Raw genomic sequence first — 25,703 nt, forward strand, 5'->3', positions numbered from 1 at the left:
AATTTTTATTCAAATGAAAACAGGAATGTAAATAGGTTAGTTTTTGGTTTTTGGACACAGCAAAGTTTTCAGTCTAAGCAGTTCTTAGCCGTAGCTTCTTATTTTATGGTCACATTTCGAAGTGATATCGAACTTCTGAATTTGATTAACACACAAGTTTTAGAAAATATATATATATATTTTTTAGATGGATATGAGATATTGATCCTTAATCAAACTCCCAAAATCAACATTTTCTTTAAAAAATTGCTCCAACAATTATAAATGTTTTTGTCTATTAATATTCTGTAATTTGATTAATCATTTCAGTTGTAGTTAAGATAAACAATAATGTCAATATACTGTTTGGTGAGATTAGATTTCCTGCTCCGTGACTGGAGACACCAGAAGAGGACGGCCCACAATGAGCAAAATTATTTTAATCATCTTTTTTTTTTTCTTACAAAAACATTTTCAGGGAGTTCAAAATGAAGCATTTTAATTTGGAACATACAGCGGCAGCAGCCATTTCAAAGATATTTTACAAATATCAAAGAAACGATGACTGGAGGGCCAGAGTACAGAGTCACCCCCCCCCCTCCCTGGCAGCGACAGAAGCCAAACATACAGCTGCAGATGCACGGTGTCTGTATGAAGATGGTGTTTTTAACTACAGCACCCCGAGCTTTCAATGTTAACAATTGTCTGTTTGCAGAGGTTTCTGGCCGCGCATCGGCCCGCCCACTTCTTAAACCCCATCAGTAGCATTTGTGCTTAATTTAACTCAAGCACTAAAGTACTGGAGGCTCAGAAAGAAGCCATAGAAACTGAAAATAAAAGGGGAGGGGGTGTTAAGGGGTTTCCCACCCTCACCATCTGTTTGAATACTGGGGTTGCAATAAATTCAGTGGCAACATTTTTAACTGTTTAACAGTTAACTTGTTTCTATTTTGTAAAATGAGGTCCGCAGGATTGAAGGAAACTACTTCCCCCAACAAAGGATGCGTTGGCTTGTTTACAATTTCTTTAGCTGTGGTTGATGATAGAAAACTCAGAAAGCCAGTCTGTCTTCTTTTCAAGCTGTGAGTGGTGCATTTTGGGTAGGATACAGTAGCATTTGGCATCCTTCACTGCCGCTCTGAGAAAACCACTTCCTGTGTTAGACGCTCTTATCTGCCGTTTCTCTGAAGGAGGAGTTGCTAACAGGGTCTGGAGGTGATGGGTGGTGGGTGGTTGTGGGTTGGGTGGGGTGGGGTGGGAGGTGTCTGGTGGTGGTGGTGCTGTTGTTGCGGGGTTTGGGGTGTCAGTAGTCGTCTCCCCGGCTCACCACCTCCTTGCAGGTGGGCCTGAGCAGGATGGTGTGCTCAAACTGAGCGGTGTAGCAGCCCTTGGTGTCGCAGAGGGGGGGGTAGGGGTCCACGATGCCCAGGTCGCACAGGTTCTTCAGGGCCATCAGGTACTTGCTCTCGCCCAGGCGGTCCAGCCAGCGCCGGCAGAACGCCAACGTTCCGAAGTTCTCGTTGATCACGTTGAGCAGGTGCTTCGCTCTGGGCAGCCTGGAGAGGAAGGAAGCGTCAGGGATTCACATCATCTCCCAGGCGACAAGTTTCAGTTTCACATCGATCGCCTGCAACAGCTGGAGTTGTGTCTTGTCTACGTAATTTCTAAATGGATTACTGGTGTTTTGTCTTTCTTATCTTGGCTATGACCACTCCAGCAGAGTGTGTGTGATGTCTGTCCATTACATTTTGACTCATTTAAGAATTACAGGTGTGAATTTTGACATGAAATATATACAGATCAGGTAATAGGGGTTAATGGATAATCCAAAAAAGCATTGATTGATCTTGTATCAAACTTTATAGGTCAACAATATACAAACTAATTAGATGCATTATAAAGTCAGATAAACTCTTACCTGATGGGGACGTGGCCAACATCGAAGTTTTTCATATAGTGGGAGCACTCCATGTCATCGTGGACCACACCTTTACCTGTGCTGCCGAACGTCTCGATGGCATAAACCTCTCCCTCCTGCAGGGTAAAAACACACAACAACAGGATAAGAATTAAGACTTTAAATGTCCACATTTAGCTTTTTATTGTCTTCACAGATACAGGATTCTTAAGTATGCAAACGTAGCAATAATGTGCTGAACATGCACAATAATTTAAATTATGATCTGTGACTTAAGGAGAATTTAAATAGTTTTACCCCCCAGTTGTCACAGATAACTGCAATAAACAAGACAAACTCAAAGACTGATGGTCTTCATGATCTCACCTCCATTCTCGTAGCTTCTCCTCCTTTAACGATGGGCACAGTCTTTCCAGCGTGTATCCTGTACTGACCGATTGAATGACCGTTCAGGTTTCGGATCGGCTTCACTGTGAGAGAAGAAACAAGTTTCACTCATTTATAAAAAACTAAATATATATATTCATTACACTTGTTAAAGTAACGAAAGTGGTTTATGTAAACTTTATCAACATTAACATATTCCAGTCCTAAATCTAAGATATTTTTAGTGGTGGTGAAGTTGTGGGAAACTAAGTACTTAAACTCAGATTACAGATATTTTCTTTCTCCAGTATTTGAAAACAATAGAATCACAGCCGCGTGCCCGGTGTTTTCAGGTGAGAACGTACCTTGATATGTTTTGCCATCAAGCTCGACCTCGTAGGACTCCATCACCTCTTGAATGGCCTCTCCAACATCACACAGACGCACATCAATGCCGGCGTTCTGCCACAAACAAACAGGAAACCATCAGCTACAGGTTCAGTACAGATCAAACCAGTGAGCTGTGGTTATATACGTGTGTGTGTGTGTGTGTGTAGGTCGTACTTTGATTCCAGTATTGGTGGCGTCTCTCACAGCCTCCAGCAGCTTGTCGTACTTTGGGTTAAATGTGACAGTGAAGGCACAGTCAATGATTCGCCCTGCAGACACACCAGAGGGAAGAAGATGGTTTTTCTTTTTTAGTTGATGTTCTCCAACATTTTTGTTTTCTGACCCAGAGGAAAAACAAAGTTTGCAGCGCTCGGCCTCATTTGACCAACATTTATTCATCTGAAACATTTCTATTTCTATTTAAACATCTGAGCTCATCATTTTGGAGTAAAAGAGAAAAAATGAGGTGTCATGATAATATGTGAAAGTCACAGCACGTGTGGACGACCAGATTAGTTTGTTTGTTTTAAGCCTTTTACTGTTGATCATGTGAACTTCACTTCACAGCTATGGAGGCAAAATATCACTCAGAATTTAATTTAAAAGACAGAATCAATAAATTATCATTTATAATAATGTACAATAAGTAAACTACGGCCTGATTATCCCAAATAGGACAATAAAATAACAGTTAATTTGCCCTCTTATTTTAACGGAACATTTTCTCTTTAATTTTAATTCTGGGTAAAATTATCCTCTAAAACACAAACAACAAGTAATTTTGTGATGTTTCTCAGTTATGAATGTTTCCATCCATCCTCTCTTTCAGGCAGCCACTGATCTATTTAATCCTGTACAGTAAAAAAAAAAACTGAGCAGAGAAGTACTGAAACTGGATTGTAGATGATAAATGATTTGTAGTTCAGATAAATCTCTTAAAAACACTCAAAATGAGCAGCAGATCATTGCTCTGACTAATACTGAGTGTATTGTGGAGTCGTACATTAATTGCCGCTCTTAGTCACAGCTACTCTGACTCAGATCCATTAAGATAGAGTGGGCCCTGAATGCACCACTTTACAACATCAGCACAAACTGTAACCGAAACAGCTCCTGACTGAGGCGGTACCGTTGATGTGCGTGCCGAAGTCGATCTTGCAGACGTCGTCGTACTGCAGGACAGTGGTGTCTCCGGCGTTGGGAGTGTAGTGGGCAGCACAATGGTTCAGGGAGCAGCCGGTGGGGAAGGCCAGGCCGGCGTTCAGCCTGTTCTCCTTTATCAGCTTACGAGAACAGTCCTCCAGCCGCTCGCTGGGGAGAGATGAAATAAAATGAGAGGAGTAAACTGGAGGTGAGAGCGTGCTGGCGTCCAGGTCTGAACACGACGCCCGACTCTGGACATATACACAACTGCTTTTTAAAGTCCAACACTGTCACCTTTAGCAATATCGCTGACTCAAGTCTCTCCCTTCCCCTCTAGAAGAAGAAGAAACCTCTACACATTTAAAAAAAAATCACACTGATGATGCGAATCACAGCGATAAAGGCATCCTCACCAGATCTCGATCATGGTCATGCCGGGTTTGAGGAAGCTGCGGACGTGCTGGCGGACCTGTCTGTGGGCCTCGGCTGCCTGTCTGAAGTCGTTCCACACCTCCTCGTTGGCTTTATCCATCACCCGCTTCTCGTCGCTGGTCATACGCCACGCTGCGCTGCGACTGGGAGACGAACACAACGGCAGCACGCATTTGTGATTACAGGCCTCGAGACGAGACGGCTGCTTTAGTTTAGGTGCAGCTATTACACATGAAAACGCTGCTGATGATTCTGGATAGTGATAAACGTGTTAACGCTGCAGGGCACATCAACAGAGCTGGACAGCACAGAGTGAAGATGCTGCATATCGCTGCGAGGTTACTGCAACAACTATTTTCCAACATGCACATTTGAATATTCAATATTTACCTTCCTCAAATTCAAATGAGCAGTCTGTTAGTAAATTATAAAAAATAGGGGACTCAAAGAGGGAAAGACAAAGATAAAAGAGACAGACGACATAAAACATAAAAAAAACAAGCAGAACGAAGTGAACAGCACCAAAAGAAAAAGTGGAAAAATGAGATAAGGCCAAAGAAAACAGACGCTGAGGTGAAGAGCACGACCTCCTTTACTTCCAACAGGACTGATGAACATCTATTAAACTAGAGCTGCCCAAACACTACAGAGGTGTGAGCGCGAGTGGTGTGTTTGTGTTCTTCTTACCCATCCTGAGAGGCGGGGTACTCGCACTCCTGTCCGATGGGGAACACACCACTTGGGTACAGCTCACAGATGGGCACAGACGGGGGATCAGTCTGAGATTTGGCTGAGAAGAAAACAGGAAAACACGCATCAAACTGACAAACTTGAGTCTTAAAGTGGGGGTTTGAATCCAGGATTCACACACACACGCTTTGCAGCTGTAACAAATTAAAATGTCGTCGACTTACGTCCTTTCTTCTTCTTTTTCTTCTTCTTCTTTTTCCCTGCCGAGTTTTCTCCATCATCTCCATCTGTGCCAGTGAAGAAGCTGTTGTTACACCGACTACCGAGCATAATGTTTACATGTGATGTGTAACTGCTGTGCTATCAGGTGTTTCGACAGTCACCTTCCTCGCCGTCTTCCTCCTTGTCTTTGTCTTCTATCGCCTGCTTCTCCAGCTGTTTGGTCACTTCGCCCACTCCATCTGCCTCCGGCTCAGCGCCTGCAGCAGCAACGGGATCAAATGCACAGGCCAGTGAGTGATTCAGAAGCTGCAGCTGAAATGTTCTGTATCAGCAGGAAGCAGCAGACACAAGAGGTAAAACCATTCATTCTCAGAGGGGCATCATCCCTTAGAGCACATCTCTTAGAATATGATCACAGCAGCTGAAGAATGAACGAAGAAAGGAAAGAAAAAACACTTTCAAAAATCAGAGACACTGATTTTTTTCTCTCCTGGTACCGATTAAATCGCCTCAGCTAAGAGTATCTGCCAATTCAGAGAACCAGTCTGATCCAACCAGTATTCTTTTCCCAAATGCTAAAGCTTTATGCGGCGCTGTGTGGAACATTTGGATCATTTTTATGTCAGATAACAGAAGGCAGGGAGCTAAAAATAGAGTTAGCAAGTATGTAAGCAAGTTTATTTATGTTAGCAGCTGTATAGAAGCTTATACAAGCGACTGTAACAGCAGACGTTAAGTAAACGAAAGCAGATAAAAGAGCAACAGACGTAACACAGCGTATCTTATAGTTCTTTCTGAAGGATACTTTAACAAATAGGCATTCAAGTAATATTTGAACACTGTAGGAAAAAAAAATGCATGTTCCCGGGGGCATGTTGATGGAAGTGCAGGTGAACACAATGCTGCTCTTCATACTTTTATTCTATTTATTACACACTGCCATTCTGCAAAGTTGTTACTGCACTCCAACCTCAACCTCTGATTTATGCTGTTTCTAATGTTTATACTGTACATTTTAATTCAATGTCTGGCTCTGCAGGTCTGCACTTCAGCAGAGGTGGTTTTAGTTTTAATCCCATTGTTACCCCTAGGCTGATGTAACATTACAATTTCCCCCAGCGGATCAATAAAGTCCATCTATTTATCTAGTATTTGATATTTCCTAAAATGTCTCTAAGTTGCAGGTAATTTAATTGAGTTTGATTAGAAGTGCATGGGAATAAAAGCGACCAACAGATCATGGTGCTCTGATGTGGTTTATTTATCAAATAAAGCATCTTTTCGCTCTTTTTGTTTTCTTACATAATAACTCTGGCAATGGGCGAATTACGAAACAGGAAAACTTGGCTGAGGTTCAGTGCAGTCGGTGAGGAAAACAGTCAGCAAAGGGAGCGGGTTAGGGGACTGGATCACTGCGTCCTCTCTCGAAATGAGCAGGGAACTGCTGTAAGTGCGGGCTGTGGTAAATGTCACTGCTCCTGGACGAGGTTCTGGCCGAAGCCCGGCGTGTTTCATGAGGCCTGACAGTCCACACCGCTGAACCCGCATGGCTAATGAGGACTACCGTCAAGTTAAACCCGGCACACCACGGCGCTTCCGGTGGGACTTTCCAAATAAAACAAAGTCAAACTGCTACATTCCTCTTTTGAGTGCAACACCACAAAATGTTTCCAAATACAACAGGACATGCAGTTTAAATCTTAATCTTAATTGCCAACAGTGATCTTGATATAAAATCCCCACTCTATTACACTTAATTTGATAATGTCCTTACTTTAAATCGTGATAGATTAAAATTATTTTTGATTTAGGAGTGAAGCTTTGAAAATGTGTATGTTAATCTACTCAATTTGGATTACAAAAATCAGGCAACAAGAAGTTTGTGTGCTTTTATAATAACAATGGTTATATTAAATATCTAAATTGTTCATAACAGGCTCTACCAGCTGTAGGAACCATGGATCAACTCCATGGTCGTACTGACAAAGATCCTGCTTATTATGCTTATCTTTGGCAGTAAAAACCAAACCCCTTTCCAACAACCAAAAAGACCCGGTCCTTTATTTTGAAGGAAACCTCACACCGTTTCCGATCGGGTCGTCACAAACTGTGGCTAACTTGTCGCAGCCCTGCTAGCCTGTTAGCATGAAACCGCTCGGAATAGCCTCACCCGTCGTCGCAGACTTGTTCTTCTTCTTCTTTTTCTTCTTCTTTTTCGCGGTCTCCACCGGGTCGGCCTCTTCTTTGTCCTCCGCCTCCCCGTTCAGTTCCCGGTCCGGGACTGGTTTCTGGTCCACTACCTGCTCCGCAACCACGTCCGCCATGATCGCAGACGCTGCTGGAAAAGGAAGCGCTAAGGATTGTGGGAATGCTGTGTGTGATGCTGCCTTCAGGGACAGTCTGAGTTTTTGGAATTATTGTCGAGTAAGCAGAAAACCCTCTACCTTGTAAAAAAAAATACTTCTATATACTGGTATGCAGTTGTGCACAATTAAAACACATGTTTTATTATGTCATTATTTTAATATAAGATCATAATGTGTAGTTGCCCTGTTTTTGAGTAATAATTGTATTCATTGTTTTATTATTCTGTCCTACATCTTTTCATTCCACCTTATACTTGACAATTTATGACAATAAATCTCGATTTAATTTGATCTGATTATTGTGCAAAATTATACTCAAGTACAACACTAAAGTAAAGTAAAAGGTATCTGTACTTTACCTGCTTTCATGAATATTTTACTTGTTTCCATGTATTTCAGAGGGAAGTATTGTACATGCTTTACTCGACTCTATCTCAAATGTCTATTAGTTGTTAGCAGTTTCAGCAAAAGGGAGATTTTCCTTCTAAACTTCTCACATGGTTTTATTTTAATGATCGTTTGAGGGCCAAAGTGGTAAAACTATCCTATATCTTCAAAAATTTAAGGTTATAGAAAAAAATGTATTAAGTGGCCCTTCAGAGGATGGTGACCCACATGTTGAGAACCACTGGAACATTTTGTGAATAGTGGTCTGTTCTTTAACTTGTAATGGAGTATTTTTAGATTGTTGTGTTGATACTTTTACTTGAGTTAAAAAAAAATTGTGTAACAAGGAATTCTACCAAAAACCTTTGAGAAACCCTGTAAACACGAATAGTCAGAAATCTGAGCTGATGAAGAACACTCGAAGGCATCACAGAGTACAGCATGCTGAATCAGCTGTCATGAGGCCCTGAGCCTAATGAGGACAGATCCTGTGCTGCAGTATAAATACATTTATGAACTACACTTAAACTATTACATTAATACAGCCACATACAACTGAATGGAGTAAAGCCAAATTATCAATAAGACAAACAACAATTTATAGGCCTATTTATATTAGTTTAACTTCCCCACATTAACATATGTTTATATTTGGTGTTCAGTTACCTTTATGAGGAGCTTACAAAGCCCCAGTGGCAGTGACAGAAGCAACCACCAGATGGCAAAGCCACAACAGTAAATGAGCTAATAATACAGCAGTGTGGTGTTTTATATTTAGGCAACTGTACAGCACGTGATGCGGATTTTGTGTTTGTGTAACACTCAGGAGAAAAAACCGCCTCTGTGGCCTGATTGATGTGTTTAGTGCCAAACTATTTTTTGGAATTTCCTGTGTGCTAAGCTGTTTTTGTGGTGAAATATTGGTTAATTTTACCTCTCTAGGCCTGAAAAATAGTCATGAAATGAAAGTTGGATTTCTGTTCAGAGGGTAAACGTTTCTAATAACTTGAGACAAGGGGCCCCAACTTAACACTGGTCACAAGCCAAAAAGATGGGGAGCCACAGATTGAATCTTTAAAAGTGTGATGGCTTTGATAAACTCATTGTGTTATTTTCTTCTGATAACACTGTGAAATAAATGTAGGGGAGTAAAAAGTTAAACTTCTCCCTCTAAAATGTAGTTAGAAATACTCAAGTAAAGTGCAAGTACCTCAAAATTGTACTAAAGCACAGTGCTTGTCTGTGTCTAAGCCCTCTGAGGGCTTTAAAGGGCAGCACCAGCTGTTGTGGGTCAGACAAATGCAAAATCCCACACTACATATCAAATAACCCACCAGACCTGTTTCTGAACCTCTGGCCGTCAGAGTCTCTGAAACCTGAGCGCGGTCTAATATCAGAAAAGACCTCGGGAAACATTGAACACTTCCAGAATGGTATTTTATTTCACGTTGGAAAATGCAGGAGGGGGTAGACCTCACCCCAGGGGGAGGGTGCAGGGGGGGTCAGGACAAGGCAAACATGGAGACAAGAAAGACCGGGAAGGTGGAGGCATACATCAGGGCTGTCAGACTCTTATGGCAACTTCATGTGGAACATAAAGTTACAGATTGCCCTCACATGAGAGAAAAAGTAATCTCTTCTTTTTATCACCATACCGGCACACAGAGGTATTTGACTCTAAACCTCACAGCAGCACAGTCCTTTAAATTCATGCCACACAATTCAGTGTGAAAAACAAGGCTTCCTGACCTCTCCGCTGAGTGTGCCCCTGTAAACACAGACGCTGAGAAAGTGGGATTGTTTCAGTCTTTATGAATTGTTCTTAGATACAATAGTGTTGTATTCCAAATATGTCACTGCAAATGGGACTGTGAATGTATGTACGTTCATGTGTTCTACTTCACCGTTACCCCCCATTGTGTCCGATCAGAGATGGATCACAGAAAAGGGGACAGAAATATATCGCCAAGAGTAAAAATAGAATTCCACTTCCTCTTCTTGCACTAGGTGTGTGTGTGTGCGTGTGTGTGTAGATCTGTCTGCCTATAAGAGTTAAGGTCGGCTGACTTCAACCTTCTGCTGTAAAGGCTGTCCAGACAGAAAGCAAAGTGAGTTCTCCCCTTGAATCACTTGCACACATTTGACTTGTTTGTGTTTATTCAACCCAAAATATCCAAAGTACCAACTACAGAGGTGGAGAGTAACTAAGTAAATTCGCTCAAGTACTTTATGGAGATATAATTTTGAGGTACTTGTACTTGCTTTCAGTTTTAAGCCGATTTATACTTCAACTCCACTATAGTCATTTGATAACTTTAGTTACTTTGCAATTTCAGATTAATAAAACCAAATATACCCAACAAATAAATTAGGATGTTTTTTTACAAATTAAAATCAAATAAGATTTAATTGATTCCCAGGGAGAAGTCACAATCTACCCAGCAAGATATAAAGTCATTCTAATCAGTCCCACAATTATCAGCTGCAACATTAAGTGATAAAATAAACCATTCTGCATAATGAGCTGTGATGTTGCTACTTTTACGTCAGTATCTGAGTACATCTTCAAACTGTAACATTACAGAAGTTAGTTGTATGTAAATGTGGATGTTTTCTTCATTTATATTTAATTCATATCATCTATTAAATTAAATTGTTACCAGGCTCTCCATTGTAATGTTAGTAAGCCAAAAAAGCCTCATAACTTGCTGTATTATAATGCACTGACCCCGATAATCATCTATAATTTCCTTCATGGAGACCTGATACTGTTTAATTAATGTTATCATGTTATATATAAAAAGGTTTGACAAAAAATTTCAAACTATTATATCAAATGCAAACAGCAAGCCTTTGAATTCAATCATTATTTCAATCTTTTACTCTATTATCTTTGATTGATGGTCAGTGCTTGTGTCTTTTTAGGAGAAGTTAGTTGGTGGACTTGTTCAGCCCCAACAAACTCAAGCAGCTTGTATGTTGCCTGAGAAGCAAAACCCGGGGCAAAAAAAATACAAACACTAACTAAAGTGGAGTGAATGAATCAAAATTAAACTGTAAGGGGGGGGGGGTGCAAAAAGAGGATTTTCAGAGGTAGAAAATGCACCGTTGTGGGGGAGTGTGTCTGTTCAGCTCAGCCTCTGACTGGAGTTCCTCCCTCCCTACGAAGTCGATTCATGAAGTCCTGGGATGAGCCTGGACTTTTTTTGCTCTCGATGAAACGTTTCGAACTTGCACAGACAAGTCTTTGTGTCGCTTGGGTGAATTTGCATCTAATCGCGTCTATATTTGCTTTCTGTCTGAACACACCTTGAGAGAATTACCACCGCTACATCCTCTCCACTCCTCCAGCACCAAACCTTCCCCACAGTAACTCAGATTGGACCGTTACAGTGACACATGAGAATTCATTCTTCTCAATCCTATTACACATTTTTATGACTTTATCACTTGTTGCTTACACTCTTTGTTTCCACATCTACTGAGCGACTGTGAACACTTTACACTATGTGGATGTCACCGAGTAAACTGCAGACATTCTGGTCTTCTGACCTCAACACTGTAAGGTCGTGTTTTGTTGTAGTGGTTCTGGTACCTGAGTTTTAACAGCAAAAGAGCAGTAAGAATCGTGGGTAATGTACAGTAACATGGACGGATGGGTAATAGAGAGTGAATTTGAAATATCCTCACAAGATAAGATGTAACACAGACCCATCGATAAAAGACAATCAGACATAAATACAGTCTCTGCTCAGTGCTTGGTTAAAGCGGCGGGATTTAATTTCAGTCCTTCTCAGGGGTTCGTCTGTCGCTCTCCTCCTCTTCATCCTCCTCCCCGTCGTCTCCGAACGTCTGCTCCTCCATGTTGATGAGCGAGTGCGAGCGTGCCGCCACCTGAGCGGCGAGGGTGGAGCTGAAGCTGAGAGCCTCTGAGCCGTGGATCTCTGTCAGTCTGTCCATCACGGAGACAGCAGGGACTTTGGGCTTCAGGAAGCAGTCCAGACCGTTCTGGGACTCCCCCTCATCCAGGACCCCATCATACTGATGCAGCTCTGACGCTCCTCCTCCTCCTCTAGTGCAGACTGATTTCCCTCCCAACTCCCCTTCCTCCGCCTCCAAACCGCAGCTGAACTCCATCACCGGCTCTGCGGAGGGGTCAGGCCTCACCCTGACGTCTTTTCCTTCCCCTTCCTCCCCTCCGTTTCCTGCAGACTGCTCTGATACGTGGTTGCCCTCTTCATCACCAGCTTCTACTGAGCCTACAGAAGTTGGAGCATCTGAGGGTTTGGTGGTGGGATCTGAACTTTCACTGTGAGCTGAGGGCGTCACAGCGGCTACAAGAGAAAGCAAATAATATATCATTTATTAACGGACTTGGCAGAAGATACTTTTTATGTCAAATAAGTTCTGAGGAGAAGAAAAAGAATTTGATTAGAAGTTGTAAATGAGTTTTTTTTAGGACCACAGTAAATAGTGTCAGTTCTAGAGGGATTCTTACAGAACATAATAGAAGAAGTCAAAAAATAACAAATACTGACATCCCATTAGATCCACTGTATTTTACTGGGGGAGTTCCAGACCAAAGGTATATCTGACCCATTCTTTTAATGATTGCTAAAAATGATAAAAAACTGGTTGAAACATAACTGAATCTACTCAATGGCTCAATGGAACAATTGCAAATGAAGATGGACTCCGATGATATTATACATTAGCACACTCATTTGAGCTTAAATGAGAAAAATGATTAATTAAAATCAAAAAACGATCAATTTAATTTGAATGTAAGTATAACTGATCAGTAGTAAACGGGTTGACTATGGGAAACCCACAGACAATCTGTGCTATCCATCACGATGCATCATTTTGATTAGATTTACCAAAAGAATGCATGAGCAGATTTTATCACCCGGAGCATCAGCAGAGAGACAGACCCAGTTATTCCAGATAAAACCAGCTTCATTCTAAGAATAACAGCAACACCAGCGCAGACCTTGGTCGTTGAAGAGCAGCTGCTTCCTCTTCATCCTTTCCCCCTCCGACGCACGGAAGCCCAGGACAGCTTTTAGCTCTGACAGGACGCGGCGAGACTCCTCCCTCTCCCGGCGCTGACGTTCCCGTTCCTCCGGTGACAACATGTCGGACCAAGACCCTCTGCCTTCGCTGTCAGAGTCTGAGTCAGAGACGTAGGCCTCCCACTCCTGGTCGAACAGAACAGGTGGGAGATGTTGATAACAAGGAAACATCATGAGAATCAATCAAAAAGAAGGACGGAAAAGATGTTTTAAGTCAATTTTAAAGGCCATGTTAGGGATGTGAACAGAAATCTTGACCATGGTGAGAGACTGTTTGTGTGTAAATATAAGTGCAAATGATGTGAGAGGTGGACATTTGATCTTACAAGCTCCTCTGGCACAGGGTCTCTGTCCAGGATCAGGGGGTATGATGGAGGCGGAGCAGGGATCTCGGCTACAGGAGTACCACACTGCTGCAGACCCTCTGCATTACCTGCAGAAATTATGTAAACTTACATTACTGCAACAAAATTACCTCAACAACTTGGTATTGGAGCCGACTCCTGTGGTCCATTTCTTGCCCAACATTCCTGAGGAGCTACTTCCTCTATGACTGGCAACAGTCTTTATTCATGGTAAAGGAAGGAGGAAGTCTGTGCTAAAAATAGGCCCACAGTAAATATGGAAACCAATATAGTCCTAAAGAGGCTGTCACTGTTGTGTTTTGTATGTTTTATAGCACAGTATAGTAAAAGTTATTAACTAGCAGTGGACCTAAGGAAAACAGGAGCACAGTGCTTATTTTAGGACATATATAGACATTGTAGTTGTTTTTATCTTTATTAAAATGTCCATTATTGTTATCAGAGTCATATTGTTAGTATTATTGGTATTATTGCTGTTAAAATGTCTGTATTATTACTTTCGTTATTCACTGTTGAAGTTATTGCTCTTATAGTGATTGTTCCTCATGTACAACTTGTTAAAAAAGAGTAAAACTAACATTCAGAGTGTGTGTTTTTGTGTTTGCCCACCTGGACAGGCGTTGGCCCTTCTCAGCATGCGCTCCACCTGGTTGATGGTGTCCTCCCAGCAGCCCGTGCTGGCCTGCATGTGCGGCTGCAGCTGGTGCAGCCGGTCGCTGAGGTCCTGGTAGCCATCACATGTCAGCTCCGTCAGCTCATTGGACACCATCAGTTTTTCCAGGTCGTCCTCCAGGATGATCATCCTGATGACATCAGAAACGGGAGGAGTTAGATGAATGTTGATGGAATAGTTTCAAAACATAGTGTGAAACATGTTTGCACACCATTATACTGCTCATTAAAATAGCTGAAACAACTTCAAAGTTTTGTATTTCAGTGTTTATAAATCAGAAGGATAGTAAATGGCATGTGAATGCTAACCCTGCTCTCAGCCATCCCCCCGCTCACCTGGATCCACATCCCACCGTGCAGGATTTGGTTTCTCTGAGTATTTACCAGAGATCTGCTGTATTTTTATTCACTCACTCAGAAAACAGTCAGCCAATCAGAAGGGAGACTCACAGCCTCCCTTCTGATTGGCTCACCAACCTGTTGTTGCTGAGGCTCCAGAGAGAGGCCTGAGAGAGGAGATGTAATATATTTCTTTTGTCAATATATTTCTATAACATCCCTCAAACTTTCTATGTCCTTATGCACATACTTTGCTTTACTATTATTGCTGCGTTGCTGCTGCAGTGACCCAGTTTCACAATACTGACTATTAATCTCATCTTATCTTACGGGTGTAGAATGAGGCCAGTCAGAGTTTTGTGTGTGTGTGTGTGTCTCACTCGCTGAGCAGGGCCTTGAGGTGCAGCTGCAGGCTTCGGATGGACGTGTGCAAGGTGTTGAGCTCTCGGCATTTCTCTCTGGCCCGTCCGGTTCTGTCGGAGCCCGTCGTCCTCGGCTGGGTTTCGAAGTGTCGGTGGAAGTCGTAGCTGCGCTGCACTTCGCAGAGGCAGCTGGCCAGGGCGTGATGCAGGGGCTCGGTCACTGCGGAGATTGACCGGTACAGCGGAGGCAGAGGAGCATGAAGGGAGGTTTCTGCTTTGGGTGCACCCTCTTTTGGCTCCTCTATTCGGCACGGCGACAGTAGAAGGGCCAGTCGACGGAAACACTCGGAGCTTTGTCCCACCCACAGCTGGAAAAGCATCTGCAGGAGGACAAGCCCACAAACACCAGCTTAATAACATCCTGAGTGGAGATTTATACATAAAAAGTATTGCGTTATATCACTAGCACCATCCTTTGCTTTCTTGCTTTGACATAGTCTTTTAGCTGCTGCTGGCTTCAGGCTTTTTACTTTTAGAACCAAACTGAGGTCAATGCATGAATTAACCTTCTTGTCAGACTATCACATTACTCAAAGCTCTGGGGCATAAAAGAAAGTGGGCCATTCTACAAAACAGAAAGAGTTTGCGAGATACTAAGCCCAAAGATGGACAGCAGAGAAGTAGATTAGGTGGACTCAGATGAGTGTCTTGAGAAGTTTAGATCAGTATTTTGATACTTACTCAGTGGTGACAACTTTTCTAGCCAACATGTAGAGAAGCAAGAGTATCTCTTAAACCCCCCCCCCCACACACACACACACACAAGGTTTAACAGGTTTAACTGAGGGCTCACCTTCAGGGCAGGCAGGCTGTAGTCATCTGTCAGCTCCTGGGCCTGCTCATCACCCAGGTGCTCGATTCCCAGGCCGAGCCCGAGCTCCTTCAGAGGCACCGCAGACACATAGTTGGTCACATTATCGATCTCAGAGTTCAGAGGAAACGTTGGGGGGGGTTAAGGACACATCACACTCCTGTGAAAATAAACGTGCATCTACTGAAAGCTACATATTTTTCCATGTTGATTCCTGGGATTTCCAACCAGGAATCAGTGTTCTCCTCCTGCTTACTAATGGCTGTTAACCTCAGAAAGGCAAAGGAAGACACCATAAAAATGTATGCCTGTTGAGCTGAGGATATTTGAAAATTTAAAAGGGAAGTCTTTATGCCGCTTGTGACCTGACTAGTGATGTGGATTTGTTTAGGACATGTATGCAGCTGAAGGTTTGTGCAACAAAAAGCCCAAAGTGTAAAGTTCTAGGCCAGTCTTCCCCAGTATAACTACAAAAAGAAGACACAGTGAGCGGTTCTGGTTTTCTCTCCAGGTAAAGGATATGCCTTGAGCATGTGACAGGTGGCTCTCCGCGAGGCTCTGAAGGCCGAACGGAGCGCCCGGTACAGGGCCTTCCTCAGTCCGATCAGCTGCTGACCGCGTGGCACCGCCCCCGGCCCCGCCCTGCTAAAGGAGCTGGCCGCACTCACCCTGTCGAGCAAACTTGACAAGTGAAATGTGATACAACTGTGGAGACGTCCCAAAGAGGCAGGGGGGCACACACAACACTGAACACCACATCACTAAAGACGACACACAAAGACGTTTACTATGTGACAAAACAACGAGACGATCCAGACATGAGCACTACACAGGGATGTTACGCTACCAGGCTGCGGTGGCAATCAGGACTATTTGACATGCTATTAAAGGAACAGTTTGACATTTAGGGAAATATGCTCATTCATTTCCTCAGGAGAGTCAGATGAGAAGACTGACACCACTCTCCTTTCTGTGCATTAAGCAGCTGATTGGCTTGGCTTAGCTTAGCATAAAGACTAACAATTATATTCAGCATTGATTTATCTGATGATCTTTTTTTTTTTTTCAATAAAACATAAGAAAATGCCTATCACAACAAGGTGACATGTTCAAATGTCTTATTTTACTCATCCAAAAACTCAAAAATATTCATTTATAGTGATGTATGACACAGAAAAGCAAGAAATGCTCTTATTTGGGAGGCTGGAATCAGAGATTGTCAAGCATCATTTCCCTGTTTTGTATAAAAAATAATCAAATAATTAATTGTTTATCAAAATAGTTGCAATTTATTTTTCTGTTGATCGACTTATGGTTATCTCTTGCTTGTTTTACTTTGGACAGAGCCAGGTTAGCTGTTTCCCCGTTTACAGTCTTTATGCTAAGCTAAGCTAAGCTAAGCGTCTGCTGGGTATAGCTTCATATTTATTGTACAGACATGATTATCAACCTTCTTATCTAACTCTGAGCAAGAAAATAAACAAACTATATCAAACTAAATATTTCAATCACTTAGTATAATGCTTGTTAAACACTATAATGCTAAAGCTATACACACAAACAGAGAGTGTGGTGGTCTAAAGTAAGCACTACTCTAACGTGTAATAAAACGCTTGAGGTAGGTAGGTTAATTAACGCACTGCCAACAAAGGAGGGGATTAATTGAGCAGGCTTGGACAAAGCAGTGACAGCTGGGAGATATGACAGAGTGAGTATGAATTCATGTCATCATTCTGTGGTTGGGTGATGGGTAGGTGGACATAAAACAAGCACACTTACAGGGTGAACCCTCTGGAGATGACCTCGGTCTCCTGCACCAGACGCAGCGCTTTGCGAGACAGGCCGGTCAGCGTCTTGCTGTTGTGGACCAGACTCTGGAGCTGTGTGGCCCTGGCGTGGACGGCCCTCTGCATGCGGCCCCGTCTCCACAGCGTGATCCCCCTCAGCCCCACCCAGCCCAGCAGGGCCAAGCCCCACGGCGCCGCAGCCAGAGACCAGAGGCCCTCAGATACGGAGCAGAGACCCAGCAACACTGCAGCCAGGCCGACCAGCCCCGCCATGTCCCTGAGAGAGGACGACAGGAGGGAATTATGACCAGAAAGTGGGACCTTTAGATGCTCACATCTCAGCTGGACCAGGATTAATGGGGGTCTGAGCCAGTTCCAAATGGAAATGTCAATTTATTAGCCTTGGAGACATTGATTTAAGTTATGATCTGTAAGATTTTCATGAAATCAGACCCTGTTTTTGACAATATTTATCATCCCCATTTTTTCACTAATTACCTTTTTATATAGTAGTTTATATTGGTAATGGCAGAATCTACCATTCCATTTTTTTGGATTAAAATTGCCTTAACACGCACAAGGGATTCACAGGAAACAATGCAGCATGTAACCCAGTGTAACTGTTTTTAATTTCATCACAGTGGTATCAACCTAGTTACTGTTCACCCCCCCAGCTGAATCCAAGTTGGATTAAGTTACTACGCTAATGCTAATCCAACATTTCCTAATCCTGTTAGCTCACACTTAAAGCGTTCAACTGGTGAAACGTGGTGTGGCTTTCATTGCGAAGCAGTCACAGGAAACAGCACTGGTCAGCTTAATGCTGAACCTGAGAATTTGTGGATGGTGCATCAGTTTTAAGTATTTTAATGGAGCAAGAACAAACAGCCTCACTGAGCTGTCAGATGAAGGTAACAAACCTTACTGTTGCACAATGTACAGTATCAAAATCAGATCCAGTATTGAAATCTTAAGGATTACAAAATTAGGATAACTGAGTTTGGGTTTAGAGGCTACAAATTTGGAGGCATGTGGGTGTTTACCACGCAAGGAGGGACACCGCTCAATTGCATTAAGGAAAGTGGAGGATTTAGATGTTGAGCTTGTCAGCTTGACAAACACAAGAGACTAAAAGTCAGGATTCTCAACTCAATTTTCTCTCACTATTTCATCAACTGAAATAAAAGATCTCAGACTTTGTCTAAGCACACAAAAATGTGCCTTTCTCTCAAATCTGGTTCAATGTTCAATGTGTTTAAATCTGAGTTAGTGAGCACTTCTCCTTTGCCAAGACCATCCATCCTCCTGACAGGTGTTGCATATCAAGATGCTGATTACACGGTATACTGCACAAGTGCGCCATGGGCTGGTCACAATAAAGTGTGAAGTTTTACTTTGAAAAAAATCATTTATCAGGCATTGAACTATGGGTTTCTTATGACTAGTTTCAGTTTGTGCAGGTGTTCCTTTGGAAAATTGTATATTCTCTGGCAATCCATTTATCTTGTCCAACCACTGTATGTGTGTGTGTGTGTGTGTGTGTGTGTGTGTGTGTCTCTCCCAACAATGTACCATAGCGAGGGCCTGGCGATGAGGCTTGGTCTAGGCAGAGTGCTCGCTCGGCTGGGTGAGCCAGAGGGCGAGGAGGCGAGGGTGAGCAGGCTGGGGTCTAGCAGCTCTATCAGCTCCACATCCTCCTGCAGCAGCACATCCTGGTCCAGAATGAACCTCACCGAGTACTGGCCGAACACGCAGTCCTGCGAGATGGTAGGAAAGAACATTTTTTAAGACATTTCAAAATAAAACAGAGGGAAGGTGATGGTTTTAGTGCCAGCATTCCTTTCTGTTTCCCACTCTCCCTACCAGTTGCTGCTCCAGCTTATGAGATGCAGCTGCCTGGTGAATCGGGCTCCATCTCCACAGGACCTCAGCCAGTCTCCACAGCCATCCTCCCTGCAAGTCACACACAGGGACAAGATTATAATGTGGTCACTTACGTAAAAGCTGCACTGCTGTTTTATGCAGCACTTTATGCCCTAATACAGCGCCATATTAAAATACTAAATGATTCACCTGCAATCCGTACAATCATTCTGAAGTGCTTCTTCTATCCTTGACTGCATTTCCCAGTAGTCACATACAACCAATAACAAGTGCGCACAAACACTTGCTCACGGTCAAAAGGAGTATCCCGGGAGACAAACTCTTTCAGGCAACAACAATAAGTGCAATGTGTGTTTGTGCAACACTCACTCCCGAGTCTTTTATAGCACAAAAACCACATCACTTCTCAATTTCTGCTTAGGAATTATAACTGAGTGTTTACATTTATGGCATCAATAAAACTCAATCTTTTTATCCTTATAAAATACACGGCTGTCAGACAGAGAGGAAGGCTTCTTTTTTAGTTCCAGAGAAAGAAAAAACAAGTTTGTACGCCTACACCACACACAAACACACTTTTCAGTTTTTATTCCTTGCTTCCAAGTTGTCTCTGTATTCCCAGCACCGGGGACTCCCAGTGTAAACACTCTTCATGTCTGAAGTACACTGACATTTCACTTCAGGACGAACCTCAGACTTTTCAAAATGTTGTACGTTTTTCTTCCGACTTCTAAGAGCCTGGAAACAATCCTAAACTGTGCAAAGCCTAATCATGAACGGGATCTACTATTCACTAATCTACTTAGTTGTTTTGTGACATCAGTGAAATTCTTTGTTCAAAAAAATGGGAACTGAAAGATGTTTGTATGTTGAGGCTTTATTCTTCATCTGTTCAGTTTAAAAAAAAAAAAAAAAAAAAAAGAACCCTGTAGAAACTTACATCATAACATCCTGTGAAATGTGCGTGTGTGTGTGAAGTGTGTGTGTGCTCCCACTCGCAGCAGAAACATGGGGTTATTGATCCAGACTGGGCAGCCTGCACGCTGACCCGTTTCTGTGGGGTAAAGCGCAAGTGTTATTAGTTTAAAGGCTGCAGTCGTATTGATTACTGAGGAGACTAAGCTTCAGGACTGGGCATTCACACAACACTGGTCATCGGTCTCAGCCAGTGTCTGTGTGTGTGTGCGCGCATTCACAAACTAGGACACCACTGTGTTCAGTGTCGTCTCTTGTGTCAAAGCAGCAGATCCTATCCAATGCTACCACAGAGATGACGTAAACCTTGAGCAGGTTAACGCACAGATGCCTGTACTCTCACTGCAGTCAATATCCTGCCCCTGTCTTGTTTTTACTCATCAGTATTCTGCTGGTGTCACTTCAGATTCCAGCTATGTGATACAAGGATCACACCCAGAAAAGGCAACCATGTACGATTGCATGTATTTGTCCAACAGGTACTGCTGAAACAATCAGCCGCTTAATTGACTGGCAGATATGTTAAGTTTTTGCTATTGCTACATAGCCAACGTTAGCATGAACCATTTACTCACCAGAAGAAACGTTGTAGGCCCAGCAGTGAAAAGCAACACAAATGTTAACTCGTTTTAATTTTTTTCTACCACGTCTTGTCTTCTACTGAAGTTAGCATTCTGACCAGCTAGCCCCGGCCCGGTTGGACTGTCTCGTCATTTTCCGATACCGAGTCACTGCAGCGTCAAGGCTGCCCTGAAGAAGTAGCACTGCTCAGAGGACGTATTCTAACCTCCTGTATTGTAAACATTACAGTGGCTGAAGCTCTTGGCAAGATTGGTAAGTAAACAGCTGTTAATGCTAATGCTAGCTATGTAGCAAAACTTACAAATAGCTCCTTTTACTGACAACAGTTCTAGTAAATGATTCATACTTGGTGTCATTAAGTGTGTCATTCTCTGATCCCAGTTTTATTTAACTACGTAATACATTTGGGTTTTAGTCAGACTAAACCAGGCAAAATGAAGACTTTTCCACAGGCTTTGGAACGTTATGATGGACATTTTTTCTCGAAGTTGTCACTAAGAAAATGGGCAGATTATTCAATAATGAAAGTATCTATCAGCTACAAGCTAAAGCAAATATAAAGTGTCTAAAGAACAGAGAGGTGATTGGAGATGGGTGTACTGTGTACCAGTTTACATAATGGTTAAAAGCAATTCTCCAATGTACAGTTATGATCCTATATTTGCCTAAGCAGTATTACTGAACTGTAATAAATCACCCAGGCAAATAAGGTTTTAGAGTATGCTGCAACTAATGATTATTTTCAATCCCTGTTAATCTGCATATTATTTTCCCAATTAACTGACAAACAGTTTAGTCTATAAAACGTCCAGAAAAAAGCCCACTACACTTTCTAAAGCTCAAAGTGTTTCTTGTTTTGTTCAACCAACAATACAAATATTGATATATTAATATCATATATGACTGAGAAAAGCAACAAAGCTTCCCATTGGAGAAGTGTTTGACATGTGAATGTTTGACATTTTTGGCTTTAAAAAGACTTAAAATGATTAATGAATTATCAAAATAGTTTCAGATTAATTTCCTGTCAATAGACTAATTGATTAATTGTTTCAGCTCTAGACTGGAGTGGATGGAAACGGCTGCGTACCAATGTAAATACTAGCTGATTAAAAACAATATGGTTATATAATATGTAAATGTGATGTTGAGTAAACAGAGGCATGTTTCATCTCGCCAGTATTTAACATCCAAAGATTCTGTGAAAACAATGTTTTATCTCCAACCTGACTGCATGAGACACCTTTAATTTTCAGGTCTGTTTATTTATGAAAAATTCAACTAAACCCCAAAGTCAGTTAAACACATTCACACCAGGGACGACAACTGAAGTCCTTTACGGTCATGAGAGGGTGCAAGGAATTTATTATGTAATATTACTTAGACAGTATAATACAGATGAATTTACATGACCTCCAAAATATCAGCATGTCAGGTCAAGGACATTTTCACATACTATACATGCCACAAATGATAGCACAGTTTGGCCCTTTACTGCTAATGAAAAACAAACCGTGCTCTGTCAACATGAACAAAGTGTTTGTCTCGGTTCCGACTTTCTCTATGCTCCAGGAAAGTGGTCACAGAGGGACGACCCTAAACCTTTCCTGTCTCATCTGAATCCCCTATCCTCCTTAACTCCTTAGAACAACAGTGTAGCAGAGAGGAAGCATGACACGCACGGAAAGTTCCTGAATGAAGAAAACACAACACCGTTTCCCGTCGCAAGAGGAGGGGGAGAACAAGGAGAGGATGGGAGTCATGTGATCCTTTCTGAGCTTTCCAGGACGCATTACTCACAGGTCGACTCAAACTACAGCCATCCATGGTTACATTAATGCAAGTGTCATTATAAGATCACACTTTTAATCCTTGATTGCAGATTTGAAGGGCCTACGGGTCCATTAAAAAAAAAACAGGCCCACACGTGAATTTCAGCAGAATGCACACAAACGCAGACACACACAGTTTGTAAGAGGATGCTCACAGAGGCAGGACCGACATCAGAGAGAAAGCAGAGTGAGTCTCAGTAATCGCATTTGGGCTATCTCTTCTAAAATCAGCACAACATAGAGAGAGGGAGAGGTTCTCCTGCTAAAACTGAATCTACTGTTCGATCACAGAGAAAAGAACATGCAACACAAAATACCTGGGTGTGTGTGCAGGGAGCCCTTCTCGCCATGTCTGTCTAATCTTGTCTGACTGAAGTGAAGCATGTAAAGCAGTGTACATAACAGTCTGTGGGTGATTGCGTGCCAGTATATGTGTCTGAGTCAATATCCAAATTAATTACTTTCTGTCTGACTGCACAAGTCAAAAAGAGACACTCACATGTGCACACGCACAAACACACACTGACCCAGGTCGGGGATGCAGATCGTTTGAAGAGAAATAACAGTGGCTGCTAGCTAAGGACAGGGATGAGAAACTTACGACATGATCTACAACTGATTATTTTCACCAGTGATTAATCTGCAGACCATTTTCTCAATTAATCAATAAATCAATGGTCTATAGTGTCAGAAAATAATAAAACTGTCTGTCATATTTCCCCCCTTACATATCTATCATCTATCTATCTAATGATTAATCAATTATCAGAATTAATAGATGAATCATTGCAGCTCATTTTTCACCATTCACTCACATTTTATGGACCAATTAGTCGACCAATCAAGAATAAAAAATAACAATTATTCTTAAGCGACTGAAGTATCTGATAATGAAAACAATCCTTGGTTAGAGCCTTAATAAGATAATTTATTATTTTTATAGTCATTTTATGAACTATTTCTCAGTGCCCAGGGACAAGGGATATAAAACAGCCTTTTGGCACATTTACAATCATCTTTATTAAAGTGCACTGGCCCTGGTAAAATAAACCACAAAGTAAAATTTAACAGCTATTTGCCATTGGTGGAAATGATAACCATGTCTTCAGAAAACCAGAGGTGCATCTTTAGCATCAGTTAGTCAAGTCTTTTGAGATATGATCATTCTACCGTAGCTGTTGGATGATGATGACTTGGAGTACAGCTGGTTTTATGTCTGTGCATGTTGTCATTTGTGTACAGTATTTTGTGTGAGCTTGCTCAGCTTAGGTTTGACATATCTTTATTATGTGTTTTATGTATTTTATTATGTTTTCAGCTCAAGTCTGTGTATGTTCTGTGTTTCACCTGGCTGTAAATATCCCTTTGTGAAAACAGTTAAAGCTTTAGAGATGAAATGAGATGTTTCAATTGAATCAACAAGCTGATTCGCTGGTGGCAGTGGCATGTGTGATATGATGGGCACACTCACTGAAGTTTTCCGTGGATCTTCATCAGGAGAAGGGAGGTCTCCCTCTTGTCCGCCATAATCCTCCTCCTGTGATGCCGTTGGACATGCCTCGAAGTCTGTGTGCCCTAGATCATGCAGGTACTGGAAAAGAGGAGAGTTCTGCGAAGAGAAAGAGAAAGAGAAAGAGATGCAGTCAGACAGACCGAACAGTGACGGATGAGAATGAGGGTTGGAGACGGACGAATGGAGAAGAGGCGAAAGAGAGAATGTGTGGTGATTAGGTCATCAGGTTCATGCAGGTTGAGCTGATACTCATCCTGATTTTTCGTCTAGTTGCACCCAGTGTGAATCCAAAGGTGTCCGAACACTGATAAGTGAGGGAGAAGCATCACTGATTCGCTGAGCCGGTGTACTTTCCCTCAGGATTCATCAGCTGAAGTTGAGACTCCACCCTCATGCACAGCCCCTATCTTTCCTCCATGCAGCTTAGTTTTCTATTCTAGGAGGAATGCTGTAAAGCCTACGTGCCTTCACATGTGAATCTGTAAATCGACAAATACAGATGCCAGCATTGTCTTTTAAGTTCTCCATGCAGCCAAGATTCCCCTTCAATTCCTCTCTCCAGCATGAGAACTGGACACTAAATGTAAGCACAAGTTACCATGGTATAATCCGATCTTCTTGCATAAGGATAAACACAGGCGATGCTGTTTCTTGCCCTGAACAGAGAAAGCTCAGACCCAAATCAGCCATGAAATAAGCATAGAGGAGGGAAAACATCCCATGCTAGAATTTGTCTGAAAGATGCCTGACCCACTTCCCTGCCAGCTGCTGGGAAAACATCACTCTGAGCATCTGTGTGGTGTGAGCATCTCAGTCCAATGTAATGAACCATCTCCCACCACAACACACTGTAGACAGCAGTCAAGACGATGAAATGCTACTCACATGCATCGTCACACGAAGCCGCAGCTCATGTTGTCCCCGTCCAGATGTAGCGACGTGTGTGTGTCTGTATGTGTGTGTCTTGTTTCCAGAACCGACGCATTGGATCTGGTCATCCCCACCCCACCTCCAGCAACTAGTCTAGTAATGATGAAACACCAACAACAATGCGCACACTAGCCCGGCTCAGCCGCCCTCATGACCACCAAAGCTCCTTGGCAGAAACACACACATTCGCCGGCCAGATACGTGGATTTGTTTTGCACTGACAATGCATGGCAACAGGGCAAACGGCTCCTTATGTGGAAGCTAGCACGCCTGCTAGCTGGCTAAGCTAGCTGCCGCGCTAATGAACCTTGAACGGTGTAGTTACCTCAGACATCGCGAGGTATGACAAAGCATTACGAGTTTCTTTAAAGAACAGCGGCAAAGACACGAACCTCAAATACCACATCTTCATCGAACTCCTCCGTCATTGCTCTCCGCCATCTACACGCAGCCCGCTCTGCATTATGAAGTTGTAGGCGAGAGTAGTCGGCAAACAGCCGTTGAGAAGTTGGTAGCTAGCCGGTGGCTAAAACTTCGCGTAAAACTACAATTCCCATGATGCTTTGCCCCTCAACCGTCGCTTCCTCGCGAGAGACGACCAATCGCTCGAGCCAGTTAGAACG

At 42.5% G+C, this 25,703-nt stretch overlaps 2 protein-coding genes across 4 annotated transcripts; both read right to left on the reverse strand.

Annotated features, from left to right (window-relative positions):
• Positions 1 to 401: 401 nt before the first annotated feature.
• Positions 402 to 7,497, reverse strand: metap2a (methionyl aminopeptidase 2a). The gene is made up of 11 exons (XM_071502461.1): positions 7,311 to 7,497; positions 5,302 to 5,397; positions 5,143 to 5,205; positions 4,916 to 5,018; positions 4,210 to 4,371; positions 3,783 to 3,964; positions 2,828 to 2,922; positions 2,629 to 2,725; positions 2,264 to 2,367; positions 1,898 to 2,013; positions 402 to 1,535 (listed from the first exon to the last, which is right to left on the reverse strand). The coding sequence occupies exons 1-11, from the start codon at positions 7,462 to 7,464 to the stop codon at positions 1,283 to 1,285; spliced, it is 1,425 nt and encodes a 474-aa protein (XP_071358562.1). The 5' UTR covers positions 7,465 to 7,497; the 3' UTR covers positions 402 to 1,282.
• Positions 7,498 to 9,308: 1,811 nt separating this feature from the next.
• Positions 9,309 to 25,636, reverse strand: vezt (vezatin, adherens junctions transmembrane protein). Of its 3 annotated transcripts, none has more exons than XM_071501701.1 (12): positions 25,473 to 25,636; positions 24,109 to 24,246; positions 19,228 to 19,317; positions 18,937 to 19,121; positions 17,357 to 17,641; positions 16,100 to 16,246; positions 15,560 to 15,707; positions 14,725 to 15,086; positions 13,943 to 14,136; positions 13,295 to 13,401; positions 12,887 to 13,094; positions 9,309 to 12,227 (listed from the first exon to the last, which is right to left on the reverse strand). In XM_071501701.1, exons 1-12 carry the CDS (start codon positions 25,506 to 25,508, stop codon positions 11,677 to 11,679), a joined length of 2,451 nt encoding a protein of 816 aa, XP_071357802.1. In that variant the 5' UTR covers positions 25,509 to 25,636; the 3' UTR covers positions 9,309 to 11,676. The 3 variants fall into 3 exon arrangements, with proteins under 3 accessions (XP_071357802.1, XP_071357801.1, XP_071357803.1); XM_071501700.1 differs by having other exon boundaries at positions 16,100 to 16,258; XM_071501702.1 differs by lacking the exon at positions 25,473 to 25,636 and adding an exon at positions 25,036 to 25,170 and having other exon boundaries at positions 16,100 to 16,258.
• Positions 25,637 to 25,703: the final 67 nt, after the last annotated feature.

Source organism: Trachinotus anak, unplaced genomic scaffold (genome assembly GCF_046630095.1).
Source record: "Trachinotus anak isolate AG129_WGS33_773 ecotype Australia unplaced genomic scaffold, CSIRO_AGI_Tana_v1 ptg000018l, whole genome shotgun sequence".
Classification (NCBI taxonomy): domain Eukaryota; kingdom Metazoa; phylum Chordata; class Actinopteri; order Carangiformes; family Carangidae; genus Trachinotus; species Trachinotus anak.